The sequence below is a fragment of the Armigeres subalbatus genome, chromosome 1 (genome assembly GCF_024139115.2).
Source record: "Armigeres subalbatus isolate Guangzhou_Male chromosome 1, GZ_Asu_2, whole genome shotgun sequence".
In the NCBI taxonomy this organism is placed as follows: domain Eukaryota; kingdom Metazoa; phylum Arthropoda; class Insecta; order Diptera; family Culicidae; genus Armigeres; species Armigeres subalbatus.
This window is the reverse complement of record NC_085139.1, coordinates 208,333,119-208,352,265: the sequence shown is the minus strand read 5'-3', so window position 1 is coordinate 208,352,265 and position 19,147 is coordinate 208,333,119. Positions and strand designations below refer to the sequence as shown.

Genomic DNA, 19,147 nt, shown 5'->3' with positions numbered 1-19,147 from the left:
ATTGACTTTCTATAGCTTTTATTTTAATACTTACATATTTTCTCCTAAATATTGTAGATAGTGTGAGGGACATAATTTCGATGAAACAATAAATTTAGATTTTATTTTCTTTAGGAAAAGGAAAAAGCCCATTTGAGTAGAACTGCTTGTGATACTCACATTAAAACCTAATATGGTCCGCGAATTAATTATAATTTATTTCGGTTTATTTAGCATTACTTTCAGTACACCGGAGTTTAAACCTGTGTCCACGATCCGAACTGTTTTTCCAAACTAAGACTCCCCTCGTTCAAGGCCTACTCTATTCCTAATTCACCACATCTTCCTTTTTCCCATAGGTCACGGTTGGCCAACAACATAGTCTTGTTGCCAGGGTGGTCGGTATGTTTGACGAGAGGGGCGTGTTCTCGTTTCTAGTCCTCGAACGGGTGAAGGACTAGTGATGTCCTCCGTGGCAGTCGGTGGCGATTCTTCGCTACAGATTGTATTAGTTGCTTTTTCGGCTCCTGGTTCTTCAAGCGCTGTGTCCGTGACTACGACGTTTTCTACTTGAGGAATTTTCTTAAGATGAGATGTGTTCCTTTCAAATGTACCGCCTGAAATGGGATCGAAGATTTTTGCTCGACTTCCTCTTCTCTCAACAACCACATCACTATGGGGGATCCCCATACAAGCGAGCGGTCAAAAATAAAATTGGACTTTTAAAGTGATTTTCCACTTAGTTTTAGCTGTGTATGGTCGAAATAGCATGAATATACAATTTCCAACCCCCCCCCCCCTTTGGGGATCGTCTATGAATTACGTAATTATTTTTTTCATAGGTTCGATTAACGTGACAAAGCAACCCTATTTGGGAAGTTGAAATTTCGTGCGTTTTCTTAAGGGGAAGGAAGGGGCTGTACAAAAACTAAGTTCAGCAATTTATGGACATTATGGCGGCGATCATGTTAAATGACATTAATTTCATGACATTCCGTGATATTTTTTGTTCTCACTCTCATGCCTCACAATTTGTATTTAGAACAATTTGTTTGACAAAGTACTAGGATCTGAAGGATCATAAAGCATTAAATGTTAATCAAATAATCAGAATTGAAAATAACTTTTAAAAAGGGTATTAGCAAATTAGAAATCGCAATCCCATGACATTTTTACGTGTACAAGTTATTCAAAAATGAGATTAATATATTCTCAAAAATGTGGACATTCATTGTGGAATGTAAGAATGCTCCATTCTTCCGAAAAGCAAAATTCTTTTAATTTAAATAACAACACTATTTGAATTACTTTTGATTTGTTTTCATGATTTCTACAAGTTATATACAGCATCATTCTTTTTCTGTGTCAAGGTTTAAGTCTTCAATGATATTTTCTTCAATTCCATCAACGATGGAAGATGAGATAAATTCATCTAAAGTATTAGAAGATAAAGAACTTTTGAAAATCTTCAAATATTACAAAATTACGCATGGCATAAGAATAACTAAGTGAAAAATTTTTTCCAACGTCTCCTCGTTATCCAAATCGAGCTTAAAATGGATCTGATTCATGTAAGGCACGAAGGAAAATGTCAACATTTGCCTCTCTTGATCATTTTCTTGCATTATGAGTTCTAAATTTCTTCAACTGTTTATATTGACTTTCCGCTGGTTGTTCAGCCAGTGAACCTCAAAGTGTAGATGAGTGAATAAATATTTCCCTACCATTAGCCAGACATTCATGAACACTAGCAGGAATTTCATACGCTCCGTTCTAACTAAGATATTGTTCGTCTTTACTTTTGCAATAAACATGTCGGGAATTATTGATTCCAGGAGATTTATAAATATTTACATATTATGAAATCTCATATTTAGTTCTCCATCAGTAGCTAATGAATAGCTCAGAAAATTAGGTTTAGAGAATGACTCAAACCACTCAAGCCCCAAACGCATTTCAGCGGAATGGCGACGGAAACAGTAAAATTTGACAGGAAATATATGAGCGAACTGTTAAATCCTTCCGTTACCGTTGTGCTGCATTGCATTGGGGTTTTATTCATTTACTCCTTTGAAAAGTTAATTAAATGAGCTCAAATGGTTATAAATAAAGTCGAAGTTATTACCAATAAATGTATTTTGACCATACCCTTTGAGCGCATAGTTCAGTCTGACCCATTTTCAATAGGAAACGATGGGACTAGATTTCCCGTCGAATGAAACTTGTTGCGAGAAAATCGGACACAAATAAGTGTCTAAATGGCGATTGCGTTCTTTTGCGCACATACATACAGACGCGCATGCACACACATACAGACATCACCTCAATTCTTCGCGCTGAGTTAGTTGATATATACCACTAGGGGTCTCCGGGCCTTCTATCAAACATTCGTTTTGGAATGAGCATTAACCTTGGAGTACGAGAGAGGCAAAACACGGTAAAAAACAAATGAAAAAAATCAGAGTGACTTAACTCTGTTAATTGCAAATACTGGCAAGAAATTCTTTCAGGACATTTTTAGTCGAAGCTTTGTCCTTGATGTGTATCATAAAAGAACCTGGGGATTCCTGAGGAAAAAAAAGTTCTTCACTATCAAAGTTGAAAATAGCGTCGTTTTGGAAAAAATATTGCTTCCGCATTTTTTTCAATTTTTTCACAGTGTAACCATTAGTTTTGCACACCATTTAAAAGCTTATACAATAACCTTTGTAATGATGTATTAACATTGAAGAAAAAACATTTAAAAATATTTCAATAAATAGTTGAAAATAAAATATTTTCAGAAAATTTGCTAACTTTTTACCCATTTCTGACTTTGCCACCTTATATCTTTGGAACTAGTGCACCTAGAGACTTCAAATTCAGAATTTCTCTTAATTAGAGTATTGACAATGGAGAGAAAATATTTTAAAATAATTCGGAAGACATGACATTTTCGATTAATGACCGCCCGAAATCCTATAGTGCACATATTCTGTTCTTCCAAATTTTGGTGTGAGTTTTCCCGCAGTCACTAGGTTCTGTAGTAAAACGCGATCTCCTACTTGTAGTTCTGATGGTTTAGCATGCCGCTTCTGGTCTTCTCTTTCTTTTCCCCAGTACTTTAGAGTTGTATCTCGGTCGTGAGATTCGGAACCCACATGTGGTGTGTTTTCGATATCACTTATCGATGGAATCTTGGAGCGGATCAGCCGATTTTGCAACAACGCAGAGGGAGCCTTACCTGTGACGGAATGTGCGGTGGTGTTGTACATCATTAGGTATTGGAGTAAGTCGGTTTTCCATTCTCGATTCATAGAATGGCTTATCTTGAGACGTTTCAGGAGGGAACTGTTCTGCCTTTCGTCTTCACCATTGGCATTTGGCCAGTATGGGGCGGTATGGTTTAGCTTTATATTTCTTGACTGACAATAGTTATCGAATTCTGTGCTGATGAAGTGGCGGCCATTATCTAGGGTGATAGTCCGTGGATATCCTAGCCGGACGAAAATGGGTTCGATTCGCTTAGTAGTTTCTTCGGACGTGATTTTCCTCATGAAGCATACCTCCTTGTACCGGCTGTAGTAGTCGACAATTACTAGGAGATACTCATTTGATGGTAGGGGTCCTAAAAAATCCATTGCTACGTCTACCCAAGGTTCTGTTGGCATTATTCGGCGGCGCATCGGTTCGGGTGCTGTGGCTTTGGGACAGAATGTCGAAAGACAAAAGGTCGAAGGACAAAAGGTCGACGGACAAAAGGTCGAAGAGACAAAAGGTCGATGGGACAAAAGGTCGAAGGGACAAAAGGTCGAAAGGACAAAAGGTCGACGGGAGAAAAGGTCGACGGGACAAAAGGTCGAGGGGACAAAACGTCGACGGGACAAAAGGTCGAAGGGACAAAAAGTCGAATGGACAAAATTTAAAAATCTATAATTCTGTATACATGAAAAATACTAAATATACGACAAGTTTGAAAACATGTTTCTGAAAAAAAATTTAGCCTGTTACATTTCCCAGAGATTTCTCCTTCTTTATTTCATGGGCAGTTCTTCAACCAATTTACGGTGAATATTCAACAGCCAGGGCGAGCATTGTATGATTTTGATTAGTTCTCGGGACGAGAACTGAAAAATTAAAACTTGTTAGATCGTGCTCTTGTAACACGTGTCGCTTCGAGTGCATGTTTGAGTGAAATACGTTGGTTTTGGTATCTTTGATTCAGTGTCGTATAATTAATTATTTCACCAACGCGACTTACTATACATTCATATACATTACATTCCGATGTCGATCATGGAGAATCAGAAGTCTCTTGTATAAATGTGTGTCAAATTCATTTGCCACTCATCATCATGTATTAGATGGGAATATTATTGGTCTTAATTCAACGTGACGTTATTATTGGTTTTAAATAAGAAATAAACACTGAATCATGTACACAAAGACTGGCCTTAAGCCGTACATAACAGTTTACATTATGCAGTTATTCGGTGATTCAACCGTACGAATCATTTTAACACTCAAACATGCGTGATGTTGTATATTGTACAACATTAACGAAAAAATCTCTCTCATGGTACACAGCATGAACGATCCTGCATTAGTGTTTCAGGATGAAACCATGAATGTGCATATGCAAGCACTCGGAGTATTCGAGAAACGGGTGCTGAGGACCACCTTTGGCGGTGTACAAAAAGACGGTGTGTAGCGGCGAACAATGAACCACGAGCAAGCCCAGCTTCACGGCGAACCCAGTATCCAGAAGGTAGCTAAAGCCGGAAGGGTACGATGGGCAGGGCATGTTGCAAGATTTCTGTACAACTACCCTGCAAAGATGGTGTTCGCTTTCGATCCGGAAGATACGAGACGGCATGGAGCACAGCGAGCGAGGTGGGCAGACCAAGTGTAAAACGACTTGGCGAGCGTGGGGCGCATTCGAGGCTGGAGAGATGCGGTATCGAACCGTGAGTTAACGTCGTTGCCGACCGGACTTTGTGAATTTCCATCGACGTTCCCATGGGTGTCAGCATTTTAGAGTTGGCACTATCGAGGCGCATCAGCAGAACCAGGCGAACGATATCGAGGGCGATCATCAAACCTGTACCTACCGAGCCAGTGCAGACTTAGCATACTTGTAATGTAGTTAAGTTAAGGATAATAAATCAGTTGCTTGTGTACAGTGAAGGTAGTGAGACGTTTAATTTTTTTTAAACAGAACTCCGTGTTCTCGAATTATTAACTCGTGTATTGTGGCGTCAAATTGTTGATTCAATGGTTTCTGTTTAGATGTAAGCTAAATAAATGAATGAATGTGCTTATGCATATTGCATATTAGTGGTAGAGTTTTGTGTAGAAATTAGAGTCTGTAGGTCGGCTATCTGAATCGCTCGAAAAGGGTCTTATATTACATTTTCCTTGTGTGGAATTTGTTGAAAACATGGGCCAATCTGACCCTTATTTGGCCAAGTGTCACCCCTGATGACGGTACTCACATCATAGTTTTCATTTGTTTTGTTCTCAATACTATGGCTTTTCAATTTTAACCAATTTTGTAATTTCGACCTTTTGTCCCTTCGACTTTTTGTCCTTTCGACATTTTGTCCCGTCGACCTTTTGTCCATTCGACCTTTTGTCCCGTCGACCTTTTGTCCCTTCGACCTTTTGTCCATTCGACCTTTTGTCCTTCGACCTTTTGTCTGTCGACCTTTTGTCCCTCGACCTTTTGTCATAGATTCGGTGCTGTTGGTCTACCTACTAGGCGGCATCCTTCGCAGTTTCGTACTGTCGATCTTGCATCTTCATCAATTCCTGGCCACCATACTCTGTCACGAAGGCGCGATATCATTAGTGTCTCCCCTGGATGGCCTTTGTGAGCGAGTTGTAGCATCCTTGCGGGTAGACATTGTAGAATAACGATCCTATTACGATCCGGATTACGTAGCCTTCAAGAAGAGTGAGATCGTTCTGGAATGGTACATATCTCTTCGCATTGCTTCTCACAGCTTCGTTCGTCCAATCTGAGGACAACAAGGCCTCCTTGACCAGCAATAACTCAGGATCGGTGTCGAGTGCTTCCTTGATTTCCGATACATCAACTGCTGCTGAGTCAATGATTGCGTTGATGTAGATTTGGTCGTCGCATTGGTCTATATTTTCACAATTGGCTGTTGTGGATAGCCGTGATAGCGGGTCTGCTATATTTTGCTTCCCAGGTTTGTATATTACCACAGACAAACAGACGTCTCACTCAACACATGCTCCATAGTTCACCTTTTTAACGATTGATTTAAATTTTTGTAGCTGGTCAATCGGCCACCGATGGCGCTTCCATCGGTTTCGCTTGTGTTTGACGTTTGCTCACTACCGCCATCTGGTTGCCGCTTGGCCACACACAGTGATTTTGGCATTGGGCGGCAATGTTTCCGCAACAATGATTTTGATTGCATTTTGTTCCAAGTGAGACGTCTGTTTCTCTGTGATATTACTTTGAACCTGAACGGTTGCAACCTTAGGACCTATTTTTCAATGCGTCCTGGAGGCTGCGATGTTGGCTTGAAAATTGCGGTCAAGGGTCGGTGGTCGGTTTCGAGTTCGAAATCTCTACCAAGTAGATATAATTGAAACTTTTCAACGCTCCAAACTATCGCCAGTGCCTCTTTTTCTGTTTGGCAGTATCGGCGTTCTGTGGATGATAAGCTTTTACTGGCGTACGAAATCACAATAGGTTTGTCGTCGGATTAAAACAGCACCCAAACCTACAGGGGATGCATCTGCAATAACCCGGGTTCGACGGTAATTATCGAAGAAGCCTAATACTGGGGCGGAGCATACAGCTTGTTTCAGGTTATTGAATGCAGCTTCCTGTTTTGTGGTTCATTCGAATTGCTGTCCGCCAATGGTCAGTCCTAGGAAACTGCGAACTTCTTCTGCAGACTTTGGCGATCTGAATTGCTGAACGGCCAATACTTTGCTTTCTGTGGGTTTAACGCCTTGTTGAGAAATGTGGTGACCTAGAAATTCAGTTTCAATGACCTTGAATTTGCACTTTTTAGTGTTCAAAACAACATTGTGAGCCTCGAGCGTTTCCAAGACAGGCTTCAATGCAGCATCATGCGCAGCTTCCGTTTTAGCATAGATGAAGATATCATATTGGTAATTGAAACAGTTGGGGCAACTGCTTAAAATTTGTTCCATAATTCTTTGGAAGTGTTCTGATGCACTACTGATTCCAAACATCAGTCTGGTATATCTGAACATTCCCAGATGCGTTATAAACGTCGTTATGTGTCGGCTTGATTCGTGCAATTCAACTTGGTGATAGGCATCTTTAATATCGAGCCGAGAAAACCATTTAGATCCGTTTAGCCTTGCAAGAAGATCGTCGAGTGTGGGTATCATATGATATTCCCTACAAATAGCAGTGTTTGCTCGTCTCATGTCAATGCACAGCCGTACATCTCCATTGTCCTTGATGACAACTACAACGGGAGACACCCACGGGCTTGGGCCGCTGACTTTTTCAATGATACCTTGATTCAGAAGACGATTTAATTGATCTTCAACCTGTTGGCGAAGGGCTATTGGAACACGTCGCACATGCTGTGCCACGGGCGTGGCGCTTTCGTCAATCTTGATACGTACTTTTACACCTTTAATTATTATTGAATCATTAGTAATTGTTCTTTATTATAAACTAGTAACTACCTTTAATTACAGGGAATCTGTCAACTGAATTTTCGGAGATGTGTTGAAGTGGTTCTGAGCAAACGACGCTGGGTAAACCAATTAGCAGCACCCCAAGTTGTTTAGCTGTATCTCTGCCGAGTAAATTTTGCTCTCCACCTTTCACAAGGTAGAAGCTGCTAGTGAAATTGATGTTTTTTCCTTCGACAACTAACATTTCTGCTTCAAATGTGCATATGATGGCCAGCGGGATGCGTTGAGCATATGCTGAAAGTTTTTTGGACGATGGTCGAACGTTTCTCATGGTAGCATTTCGATCTTGCATGTATCGCCATGTTGGCTCGTCGATGATGTTGTGCTTGCTTCCGGAGTCGATCATCATTTCGATGAGCACGTTCTCTATTCTGCACCATACCATTTCATCATGGTTGTCGCTGATAGCATGTATAAAGCAGAGTGTATATAATTACATACACTCTGGTATAAAGGAGTCCTGATTTTCTCGTTCGAAGTTAGATGCTCGCTGAGCCACCGGTTCATTTGTATTGATGGCGTTGAGTTTCGGTATCTTTGATGGATGATAGTTTTGGTTCTCCGTGGTAAATTTGCGTTTTGGCCTAACTGCTTCTGTCGTTCCTTTAATTGCGAGAAAACGGCACTTTTTGGCATAGTGTCCGAAACGGTTGCAGTTACGACACGAAACATTTATGGCTGGACACTGTTCCTTGGGCTTATGTTGCTTATTTCCGCACCTGCCACACTCGGTTGAGAAACGATTTTCTGTCCGACGTGATTTGTTGTCATTTCCGGTGATCTTGTTGACGAACATGTTTCCCCGACTGCCCTCGGGCATGTTCCATGAACCGGTAGTATGTTGGTTGAGTTCGCGAATCTGCTGTTGGACGGATAGATGGGTTGACTAAGTTTGTTAGCTCATCCAAGTTGATGTTGGGTTTCTCCAAAATTTTCCGCCGGAGCTCTGGCGGTGCGAGCATTACAATTTTGTCAATTACAGCTACATCTTTACTTTATTTTTCTGTGGTTCCAAACTGACACTTGTTGGCCAATACTCGCAGCAAGAACTTGTCTAATGTTTCACCGGCGACTGGTTTTTCATTCCAGAATGAATGTCTTTCGAATGTATCGTAACGTTTGGGAGCGAAGTATTTGTCAAGCTGGCGCATTACCTTGTCAAAGTCGTCCTCTTCATTTCCGATCGCTGCATGGTTGTCCTCTGGTAAGCCTCCGTATATACGCTGCAGTTGACGACCAGCGACGGCGAGAAAGATATTTTTGAGCTTCTTTTTCTGCTTTTTACCTAGAGCAGCGGCTATGTATTCGAATTGCTTCTTGTAGTCGATCCATGTTTGCTTGAGTTCCGTTAGTGGTACATTGTCGCATTCAAATGGTGGTAGCTTGAATATTTGATCCTCCATACCTGTAGAATTGTACAGACGATATTGTAGTATTTTGTTATAGTTAGCATTCAATATTACTTTCTCTTTTGAGCCTTAGGACATCAACACGCTGTGAGAATTATCATTTCTTAATGACACGTTGCCATTGGCAACCGTAGGAGATTGGTGGTCTGTTAGGCTAATCTAACAGTCATTGCTACCAATGGCAACCGGTATTTTTTTTTGCCTAGCCATCAGAATTTGTTGCTCTGACGGTTCCTGGAACTTGTTTCTGCCAAGCCAACGAAACATGCTGTTGCTGAGGCGGTTTCCTTTTGAAGGCGAAGTTTTTCTGCCCAGCCAACAGAGTGCTTCTGTCGCTAAACCGGTTCCCTTTTAAGGCGAACTTCATTCTGCCTAGCCAACGGAACATGCCGTTACTGAGGCGATTCCTTTGCCAAAGGAGGTTTTTTCTCTGCCCAGCCAACAGAATTAGTCTGTTGCTGCGGCGGTTCCCTTCTAAGGCGAACTTTTTTTTTATGCTTAGCCAACAAATTGTTTGTGTTGCTAAAGCGGTTCCCTTTTAAGGCGAACTATTTTTTCTGCCTAGCCAACGGACCGTATCGGGTGTTGCTCAGGCGGTTCACATTTTTGAGTGAACATTTTTCGTTTTTGTTTAGGTCAACGCTTCGTTGCCCAGGTAACCCATGACTTTGCTGCATTTGCCTGAGATTGTCCCAAGCTTTCGAAAAAGAAGAGTTTTTTTTTATACCTACCGGATCAGTTTTTTTAGATTTCACTTGGGTTCGCCTCGTCGCCAGATTATGTGATATGATATTCACATTAAAACCTAATATGGTCCGCGAATTAATTATAATTAATTTCGGTTTATTTAGCACTACTTTCAGTACACCGGAGTTTAAACCTGTGTCCACGATCCGAACTGTTTTTCCAAACTAAGACTCTCCTCGTTCAAGGCCTACTCTATTTCTAATTCACCACACTGCTCTTGTGGTCTTTCTCAAATGGGGGCAAAAACCTTCTCATCTTTTAATATCAACAGAAAATTTAATCATAGTACATAGTTTCCTTTTTTCAAATGATACATACATTATAGGTTGCTTACATATAACTTATTAATACTAAAGTTAAACTAGTTAAATCACCTGTTCTGGTGTGTTTTGTGGGAAACAGAGTTGTAAAGCAAACTGTTTTCGGAGGGTACTGCGGGAAAGGTGAAAGTCATATATCCTCGGGCAGGAATTGAATGTGCGACACATACTAGCGAAAGGTTCATTTTGTGCATAATTCGTTCGTGTATCTCTTATGTAAATAAAAGGAGTTGATCGAAGTTGGTGAAAGGGGATGGTAACGTTCAACTGAGAGAGCAAGGCAGAGCAATTCTTGGTTGTAATAGATCCGAGAAGGGCTTTTGAAACGTATCGACGAAAATTAAGCAGATCTAAACTAATAAGCTGACAGCGTGCTTCATATGTAAAAGGTCAAGGAGAAGAAGCAGTCTTTTTCGAGGACAGCAGGGCTTGACGATCCCTCCCCAGGCCATCTGTGAGTTGTGGGGCTTGCCTAGGATGTGGTGGGGTTTGACAGTGGGTCCTGTTAAACCTCTATAAAAAGCTGCATGTATCCGCAAGTAGGCCCCACCAAAGCGACCGTGTGCCGCTCAAAGCGCACAAGCCCAAGTCCTGGTGTTAGGTGGGACGCAAAACAGCCCTGACACGACGGCCCTCCGACGAGACAGGAGGTTTGCGCAGGTCCAATAAGCCGCCTGGAAAACCAATCATTACGAACAATATAAGAGATAATGCGACTCGATATAATCGGCAAAGACCTAGGCGACGAATACAGGATCACGATTGAAAGCTTGGAACATGGAATTGCAAGTCGCTAGGTTTCGCAGGTTGCGACAGGATGATCTACGGTGAATTACATCCCCGCAACTTCGACGTCGTGGCGCTGCAGGAGATTTGCTGGACAGGACAGAAAGTGTGGAAAAGCGGGCATCGAGCGGCTACCTTCTACCAAAGCTGTGGCACCACCAACGAGCTGGGAACCGGCTTCATAGTGCTGGGTAAGATGCGCCAACGCGTGATTGGGTGGCAGCCAATCAACGCAAGGATGTGCAAGCTGAGGATAAAAGGCCGTTTCTTCAACCATAGCATCATCAACGTGCACTGCCCATACGAAGGGAGACCCGACGACGAGAAAGAAGCGTTCTATGCACAGCTGGAGCAGACATACGATGGATGCCCACTGCGGGACGTCAAAATCGTCGTCGGTGACATGAACGCACAGGTAGGAAGGGAGGAGATGTATAGACCGGTCATCGGACCGGATAGTCTGCACACCGTATCGAATGACAACGGCCAACGATGCATAAACTTTGCAGCCTCCCGCGGTAGGTAAGGCTTGTTCGCGACAAAATCTGGACACAACATTGAGAATTAAAAAAAAAACGATCTAGTCAGTTTATTCGGCACAATTTTTACTTCAAATTACTTCATTCTCTGTCTATGCTTTGATATATGCATTAAAATTGGTGACATTTTAATTTCCCAAGAAACAGTTCGTGTCGACAGATTTGTTCTCCTCTGTAGTCTTTGTTTCACCTTCCCATCCTACTGGTGGTTCCCTAAATCCGTTCTTGTTCAACTCCTTGGCATCTTCATTGGTGTCAAAGAAGCATCAAACTATTTCAAGACTCTATGAACAGCGCTTAAATGAAAACAATAGCTTTTTAGCAAGATTTCGAATCGAAAGAACTAGACCTTAATGGCGGCTGCACACAATTGATTTTCGAACCTGCTCTTTCTTCGACACCACGATCCATTAGGTACTTGTAATACTAATAAATAAAATATAATACTACCAGGAGAGCTGTTTAAACACGGTGGTGAGGCACTAGCTAGAGCGCTGCACTGGGTGATTACCAAGGTTTGGGAGGATGAGGTTCTGCCGCAGGAGTGGATGGAAGGTGTCGTGTGTCCCATCTACAAAAAGGGCGATAGGCTGGATTGTAGCAACTACCGCGCAATCACATTGCTGAACGCCGCCTACAAGGTACTCTCCCAAATTTTATGCCGTCGACTAGCACCAATTGTAAGGGAGTTCGTGGGGCAGTACCAGGCGGGATTTATGGGTGAACGCTCTACCACAGACCAGGTGTTCGCCATACGTCAGGTATTGCAGAAATGCCGCGAATACAACGTGCCCACACATAATCTATTTATCGACTTCAAAGCCGCATATGATACAATCGATCGGGACCAGCTATGGCAGCTAATGCACGAAAACGGATTTCCGGATAAACTGATACGTTTGATCAAGGCGACGATGGATCGGGTGATGTGCGTAGTTCGAGTTTCAGGGGCATTCTCGAGTCCCTTCGAAACGCGTAGAGGGTTACGGCAAGGTGATGGTCTTTCGTGTCTGCTATTCAATATCGCTTTGGAGGGAGTAATACGAAGGGCAGGGATTGACACGAGTGGTACGATTTTCACGAAGTCCGTACAGTTATTTGGTTTCGCCGACGACATTGATATCATGGCACGTAACTTTGAGAGGATGGAGGAAGCCTACATCAGACTGAAAAGCGAAGCTAAACGGATTGGACTAGTCATCAATACGTCGAAGACGAAGTACATGATAGGAAGAGGCTCAAGAGAGGTCAATGTAAGCCACCCACCACGAGTTTCTATCGGTGGTGACGAAATCGAGGTGGTAGAAGAATTTGTGTACTTGGGCTCACTAGTTACCGCCGATAACGATACCAGCAGAGAAATTCGGAGGCGCATAGTGGCTGGAAATCGTACGTACTTTGGATTCCGTAAGACGCTCCGATCGAATAGAGTTCGCCGCCGTACCAAACTGACTATCTACAAAACGCTTATAAGACCGGTAGTTCTCTACGGACACGAGACCTGGACGATGCTCGTGGAGGACCAACGCGCACTGGGAGTTTTTGAAAGGAAAGTGTTGCGTACCATCTATGGTGGGGTGCAGATGGCGGACGGTACGTGGAGGAGGCGAATGAACCACGAGTTGCATCAGCTGTTGGGAGAACCATCCATCGTTCACACCGCGAAACTCGGACGACTGCGGTGGGCCGGGCACGTAGCCAGAATGTCGGACAGTAATCCGGTGGAAATGGTTCTCGACAACGATCCGACGGGAACGAGAAGGCGAGGTGCACAGCGGGCAAGGTGGATCGATCAGGTGGAGGACGATTTGCGGACCCTCCACAGACCTCGCCGCAGACTGCGTGGTTGGCGAAGTGCAGCCATGGACCGAGCTGAATGGAGAAGACTTTTATGTGCAGCACAGGCCACCTTAGTAAAGTCTAGCTCCTTGCGACAATACCTTCTCTGAAAGCACACATTTGCACGGAACAAGGCAAAAGAGGGAATGATCCCTTTTTTGAAAGCACGTATTTGCCTACAATAAGCTACTGGAGGATACGATTTTTTTTTGAGACATGTGGAATAGGGCATAATTACGAAATTCCGGGGAATGTCAATCTGTCAATGGACGCATTCTGGGGAATGATTTCTGGTAAATTTCTTTCCGGGCGATAGGTTTTTGGGTAATGACATACAATCAATTGGTTTGCTGTGTCAGGCCCACTCACGCTACCACCCAGCCATCTCGGTTATCTTAACTGAAATGCTGTTCAGTATATGAGAGGAACCACAGCTTCTAGTTGCTCAATACTAGATCAAGATTATTCCTGAACGCCTCTAAGGTCCTGACCAAATCGAGCTGATAGTATCCACCACAGATAGGATTTTGTGATCAAATATATAAGTTTGTATTCAATTTATCCATTTATTTCATATCGATTATTAATATATTATAATATTATTGGCATTCATCTTACTGCCACTAGATTGTAACTGATTTTAATTATTGCAATTTAAACTCATTCTATAAATATTAAGCCCGTACCTGTATATCAAAAGCGGCACCATTACGAATATCTTGCACACGCCTGTTTAGTAAAGCTGATCCTATCAAGCGGAAGAACGCTTCCACCAGAATTATAAAACTTTCGATTTACATGCAATCAGTCGGCGTGTTATTTGACTATCCCTATCGATTAATCGTCTCTTATAGCATAAGAGAATTTCTGTAAATCCCAGCTGTAAATCATCCCAAAAAACTAATAAATATTTAAATAATCGAATCATCAATTGTTAAAGCCCTAGTTTAGTTATACGTGATGCTATTAGGAGTACACTCATCGTGCCTGCCTAACGGATGGCTTGGGACATATGTAACGGCGTCAGCATTAGTTCTAGTTGAGCATCCTTGAAATTCGCTCCGCGTAAATTGGCCTCTTGTAGATCGCTTCCAGATAAATTACAACGCTATAAGCAGTAATAATTGAAATATATTTATTCGCAATTCCATGGTTAATGGTTATAAATAAACATCTGCAATTGTAGCCTCCCAATGAACTTACCTCCAAGTCCGCTCCTGCCAGCACAGCTGCCCTCAAATTACAATTTTTCAGATTAGCATTCCGCAGGTTCGCCACTCTCAGATTAACCCCCGCCATGTTACTGTTCTCCAAGCAAGCGCCCTTCAAGTTGACCCCCTCGAGGTTGCTTCGCACTCCGGACGGATCCTCAAAATTACACCCCTGTAGGTTCGCGGCTTCCATGTTAGCACACAATCCTTTTACCGACAACAATTGAGCCCCCTCCAAATTGGCAAAACTGAGATCTGCCCTTTCCAAACAACAGTAGTTCAAATTGGCCAGCGATAGATTACACCGCTGCAAGCAGGCGTACTTGAAATTAATATGACGCAAATCTAGTTTCCTCAAGTCAGCTCCCGCCAAATTCACTCCCTGGAATCGCAGCTCCGTCATATGGGAAGTCTTGATCAGTGCGCTGATGACATCTCTCCTCGTCAGCGGAAGGTCTTCCATTGAGGCAGCTTGCTGTTGCTGAACCAGGCTTTCCAGCTGCGGAATCAAGCCTTCAATGCCGAAGAATTTGGCCTCTTCCAGAATGCCCTCGGGACTCAAGTGACCGTCGAATATCAACTGCCCATGCCGGAGGTAGTTCAATATCGGTTCAAAGTATTGGGAGCTCCGATCGATAAGATACGCCCCTTGCCCATCCTTATCACTGGGGCACATTGCGTCTTCCTGGGCAAACATCCGGGCCAGCATACTGCTAGGCTCCTTATTTAGAAGAGTACTCAAAGTCGTTGTGAAAACCTTTCCGCCAACATTCAAACTGATCCATTTCGAGGGAGTTGGTTCCACGGGATTGGGATGTTTGATGGTGCTTTCGGAAATGCTGATATTACCGGAGTTCTCTTTGGCTGGGGATAGCGAAGAGGAGGTTGGCTTCTTACTGCTGCTGAAACCTGATGTGGAAGGCAGACATTCTTCAGGTGATCGATTCTCCGCGGATGGAGACGTTGGACCCTTTTTCGTACTCATTATGGATATATGTTTAATCGGAAATCTACAATCGAACACTTTGACGATGCGGCACAACTATTAATTTAGCTACAATGAAGAATTTTTGATCTGGCTGCCAATAAATTATGCAAAATTTTACTTTTTTTTTCAAATCGAAAATTGCACTCGATTCTCACTTTTTTTGTTTTTGTTTATTAGTCAAAATGTCAAATCCAATGTAAATTTTATTGTGAAGCATTCACACTCGACAGTTCAGCACTGTACACACGCTAAGCTGGACGCCAGTGATGCCAGGTTTTAAGACATATGGCTTCAATTTGAAGACATTTTGAATCTCTGTGAAGACCAACACGTAAAAAAATAACCCGGTCAAGTTTTTTTGTCTTGAAGTCCGCGGCGATGTGGATTTAATTAAGCATCATTATCGGTCGCGAGCATTTTTATCACCCGCGCAGCGCTTTCATTTTAGTTTCGTCACTCGTTTCCGTATCGGTCATCATTTTCGGCTCTCAATTTGGTTGCTGTATTCGTTGCTGTGACGTTTGACAGTTGACAGTTCATCAAATCCAGCTTTCCACGCTCGGTAATGGCGGCTTGCCGCTGTGTAAAAATCAATCGGTCACTGTACTGTTTGACACTAGCTGGAGGAAAGCTCACTGCAGTTAAGCATATCAAGATAACGGCACTCATCCGAGTTCTTTTAAATAATTCCATTGCTTACAGATAATCTGTTTTGGCATTTCTGATCGAAAAAAAAACCCTGTGCTCAAATGTCTGTGCGCACCCCGTAGAGTGGCCGGATCAAGGCCTGTCGGTAGAACTGGCAGCTGCTGTTTGGAATGAGGACACTATCGCGTTTGTGTTAAGATCTAACTAATTGGTTTAATTAAACATGATATAGAAAAACTGAAACTGTTTATTGAAATTATTAAAACTAAAGGGGAAAAACAAGAATGAAGGGTTAAGGGAAGAGGATTTTTGGGATGTTATTTTTAGAGGTTTTCAGTATGTATTGAAATATCTCACTATTTTTTCTACAATGTGACCATTTTTGTTTGACGGTGCAACAATTTTATTTTGAAAGTATGAACTTTCATTTTCAGAGTGGCATGAAAGTTTTTAACCGTTGGCTTTTAAAAGTTCACGTACTTTTTTTTAACATACACAACTCTCTACGAAAAAGAACCAACGAAACTTTTTATTTTAACCAACGATTTTTTTAATTTGATTAATGGTTTTTCTTTCTGTGTAGAAATGCAACTAAAAAGCACTCGTAACGAAATTTCACGAACTTCAGCAGCTGATTGGAGCAGGAATGTATGTGAATGCAGCATGGGAAGAGAAATTCGAAGAGCGGGAAATGTTTGACAGTCAAGTAACTGCAAAATAATTTTGTTTATGGAAGTGATTTCAAAATATCCCTCTACTCGCTTGAGAGCAGAAAAGCGGCTCTATCCACAGCATCCGAGGGCCCCGTACGCCTGTCACTGGTGAACAAAGCTCGTGTACTATGCATCGAAGCTTAGAACTGGTGTTAGGGCGCAGTCGTTAATGCGAACATAAATATTTATATTCGGTTAGTTACTGCAAATAAATTCTTTTTCGAGTCCTTATAATGAAGCAGGTATCTCAAGCATACTACATCGTTATATTGCTGCATGATTAAGTGCTTGATTTTGATAAAATATCGAAAACAAAAGCGTGCATAAAAATTGCCTCGCCATAACAAGTGGTAGTGGTAGCAATGAGGTTATTTAAAAAATATTAAGAAATTAAAGTTAAGCAAAATTCAATATTATTTTAATGTTATACATATTTGCATATCACAAATTCTTGAACATGCGATGTAACCAAGTTATGAAAGCTCAGTGCCTATTGCTGACAATTCGCCAAAATGTAGGCAATTATATTGCAACTAATGAGCTTGAAGGCATTAATGGTAAGACATGGCAACAAGGTATGAATGGCACGAATGGAGTGTTAACTCATCACTAGTGGACCATGTCTCATATGTCCATAGATATGAGTAAAACAGGCAAGAATGTTTTGAATTTTTGGCCGATGTGTTGGAACGCATCGAAGGTGGGACGTACACTTGGGCGGAGACTACCATAGCGTAGTGCCCATTCCTGGACCAGGAGCTACAGGAGTAGGTCCAAGCGGCGGAGGACCTACAGGAGTAGGTCCGTGTTCCCGGTGGCATTGGTAGGCAGCGGGTAAGCGGGTGGCACCGCCCCTGCTGGTCGAAATGTCGCCGGAGGTAGCAGTTCCCGATGACGATTAAGTCAGAGAGCGGGTAGAACTGCTCTCTACTTAAATTGTCGTTCGGAGGTAGCAGCATTAGCTCCGATGAGGAGCTTTGGTTGGTCTGGTCGCGACAGGTGGTAGAGAATTAACTCTGTTGTTTACATTTTAGAACCAAATCCAGATGTCGCACATGTCGGGGTAGGGCTTCACTGCTCCGCCTTCTCCCCCTGGTGAAGACATTTATTTCGTGAAGAAATTTTGAAGACTTTTCAAAATTGAGCTTGCTGACGTTATTAATCTTTCTCGTTCAAGCGAATAGCGAGGCGAAAAGCATAGGTATGTATAACGAATCTGATTTAGCCTGAATTGAATATCGACGACCAAATTAATCAATAAATAACATAATTCTGGTAGGAATTGACGAACAGTGATATGAGAGAATTAAGCTGGTAAAGCTCCGAGCGAAAATGTATGCAAAAGACGCAACATATACTAACTTTACTAACCGGAAGATCATTTGTTTGCATCGAGCATCGAGGTTTGCATCCTCATGCCACACGCTCTGTTTATGTTATTCAATATTAAATATGTTTAAAAACTTTTTTTTTGTTTAACATCGTGATATAAGATAATAACAGATTGGAAATAGACATGCTTCGTTAAATGAATATGGTTTCATCTTTATTTGCTTACAATATACCAAATCACAAAATACTGCAAGCGGACACGAATGTCATCGAAGTGATAAAGTGTCTTTAATAAACTAAACTAACTAACTAAACAAAATACTGCAAAGATTACCATGCATATGCTATCATAATGAAAGCAAACCAATTGTTATGTTAAAATTTACTATCCCGGATAAAAATGTACTATTGGTTCAATAGTGTAAACAATTGAATTACCATAAAATGTACGGTATACAATAGGATACATTGTTTCTTGATGGTTGCATAGATTGTATCAACACTACATCAACATATTTCTCTACTGTTACTATACTTTCAATTGTTTTTGAAACGCTTTCGTACATAAGTTTCATACATTGATAACTTTTGAAACGTTTCTTTACATTGCATATAAACTATATAACAGCCAAATATGCATTTTTCCCTTTAAATTGCATAGTAAAGCTGTCACAACTGAGAAATTAAAATCGTATTGTTTTACTATACAAATACAATACAATCCATTGTATTTTGAACAGTTTTGTTCGGATATTTCAACAATATATTAACCATACACTCTATTGTGTGACGAAAAAAATGTATGGAAAAATCTCAGATTTTGTATAGTTACGATACTTAACAACCCGTACATTCTATTGCGAAAACTTCATTTACATTTGAGTAAATGGTTCATAACAATGCATTCTAATGTGTTTCTATGGTTTCATTTACAATAT

General features: G+C 41.6%; 1 protein-coding gene across 1 annotated transcript; it reads right to left on the bottom strand.

Annotated features, from left to right (window-relative positions):
- Positions 1-13,863: 13,863 nt before the first annotated feature.
- Positions 13,864-15,707, bottom strand: LOC134210233 (BTB/POZ domain-containing protein KCTD9). Its single transcript, XM_062686278.1, has 2 exons — positions 14,521-15,707; positions 13,864-14,425 (listed from the first exon to the last, which is right to left on the bottom strand). The coding sequence occupies exons 1-2, from the start codon at positions 15,511-15,513 to the stop codon at positions 14,309-14,311; spliced, it is 1,110 nt and encodes a 369-aa protein (XP_062542262.1). The 5' UTR covers positions 15,514-15,707; the 3' UTR covers positions 13,864-14,308.
- Between the last annotated feature and the right edge of the window lie 3,440 nt (positions 15,708-19,147).

What these genes read in the sequence shown, in the direction of transcription:
- LOC134210233 (XM_062686278.1), bottom strand. Translation starts at nt 15,513, where the DNA reads ATGAGTACGAAAAAGGGTCCAACGTCTCCATCCGCGGAGAATCGATCA. An exon ending in TGGCAGGAGCGGACTTGGAG is followed by an intron (nt 14,426 to 14,520) that starts GTAAGTTCATTG and finishes TACTGCTTATAG; the next exon opens with CGTTGTAATTTATCTGGAAG.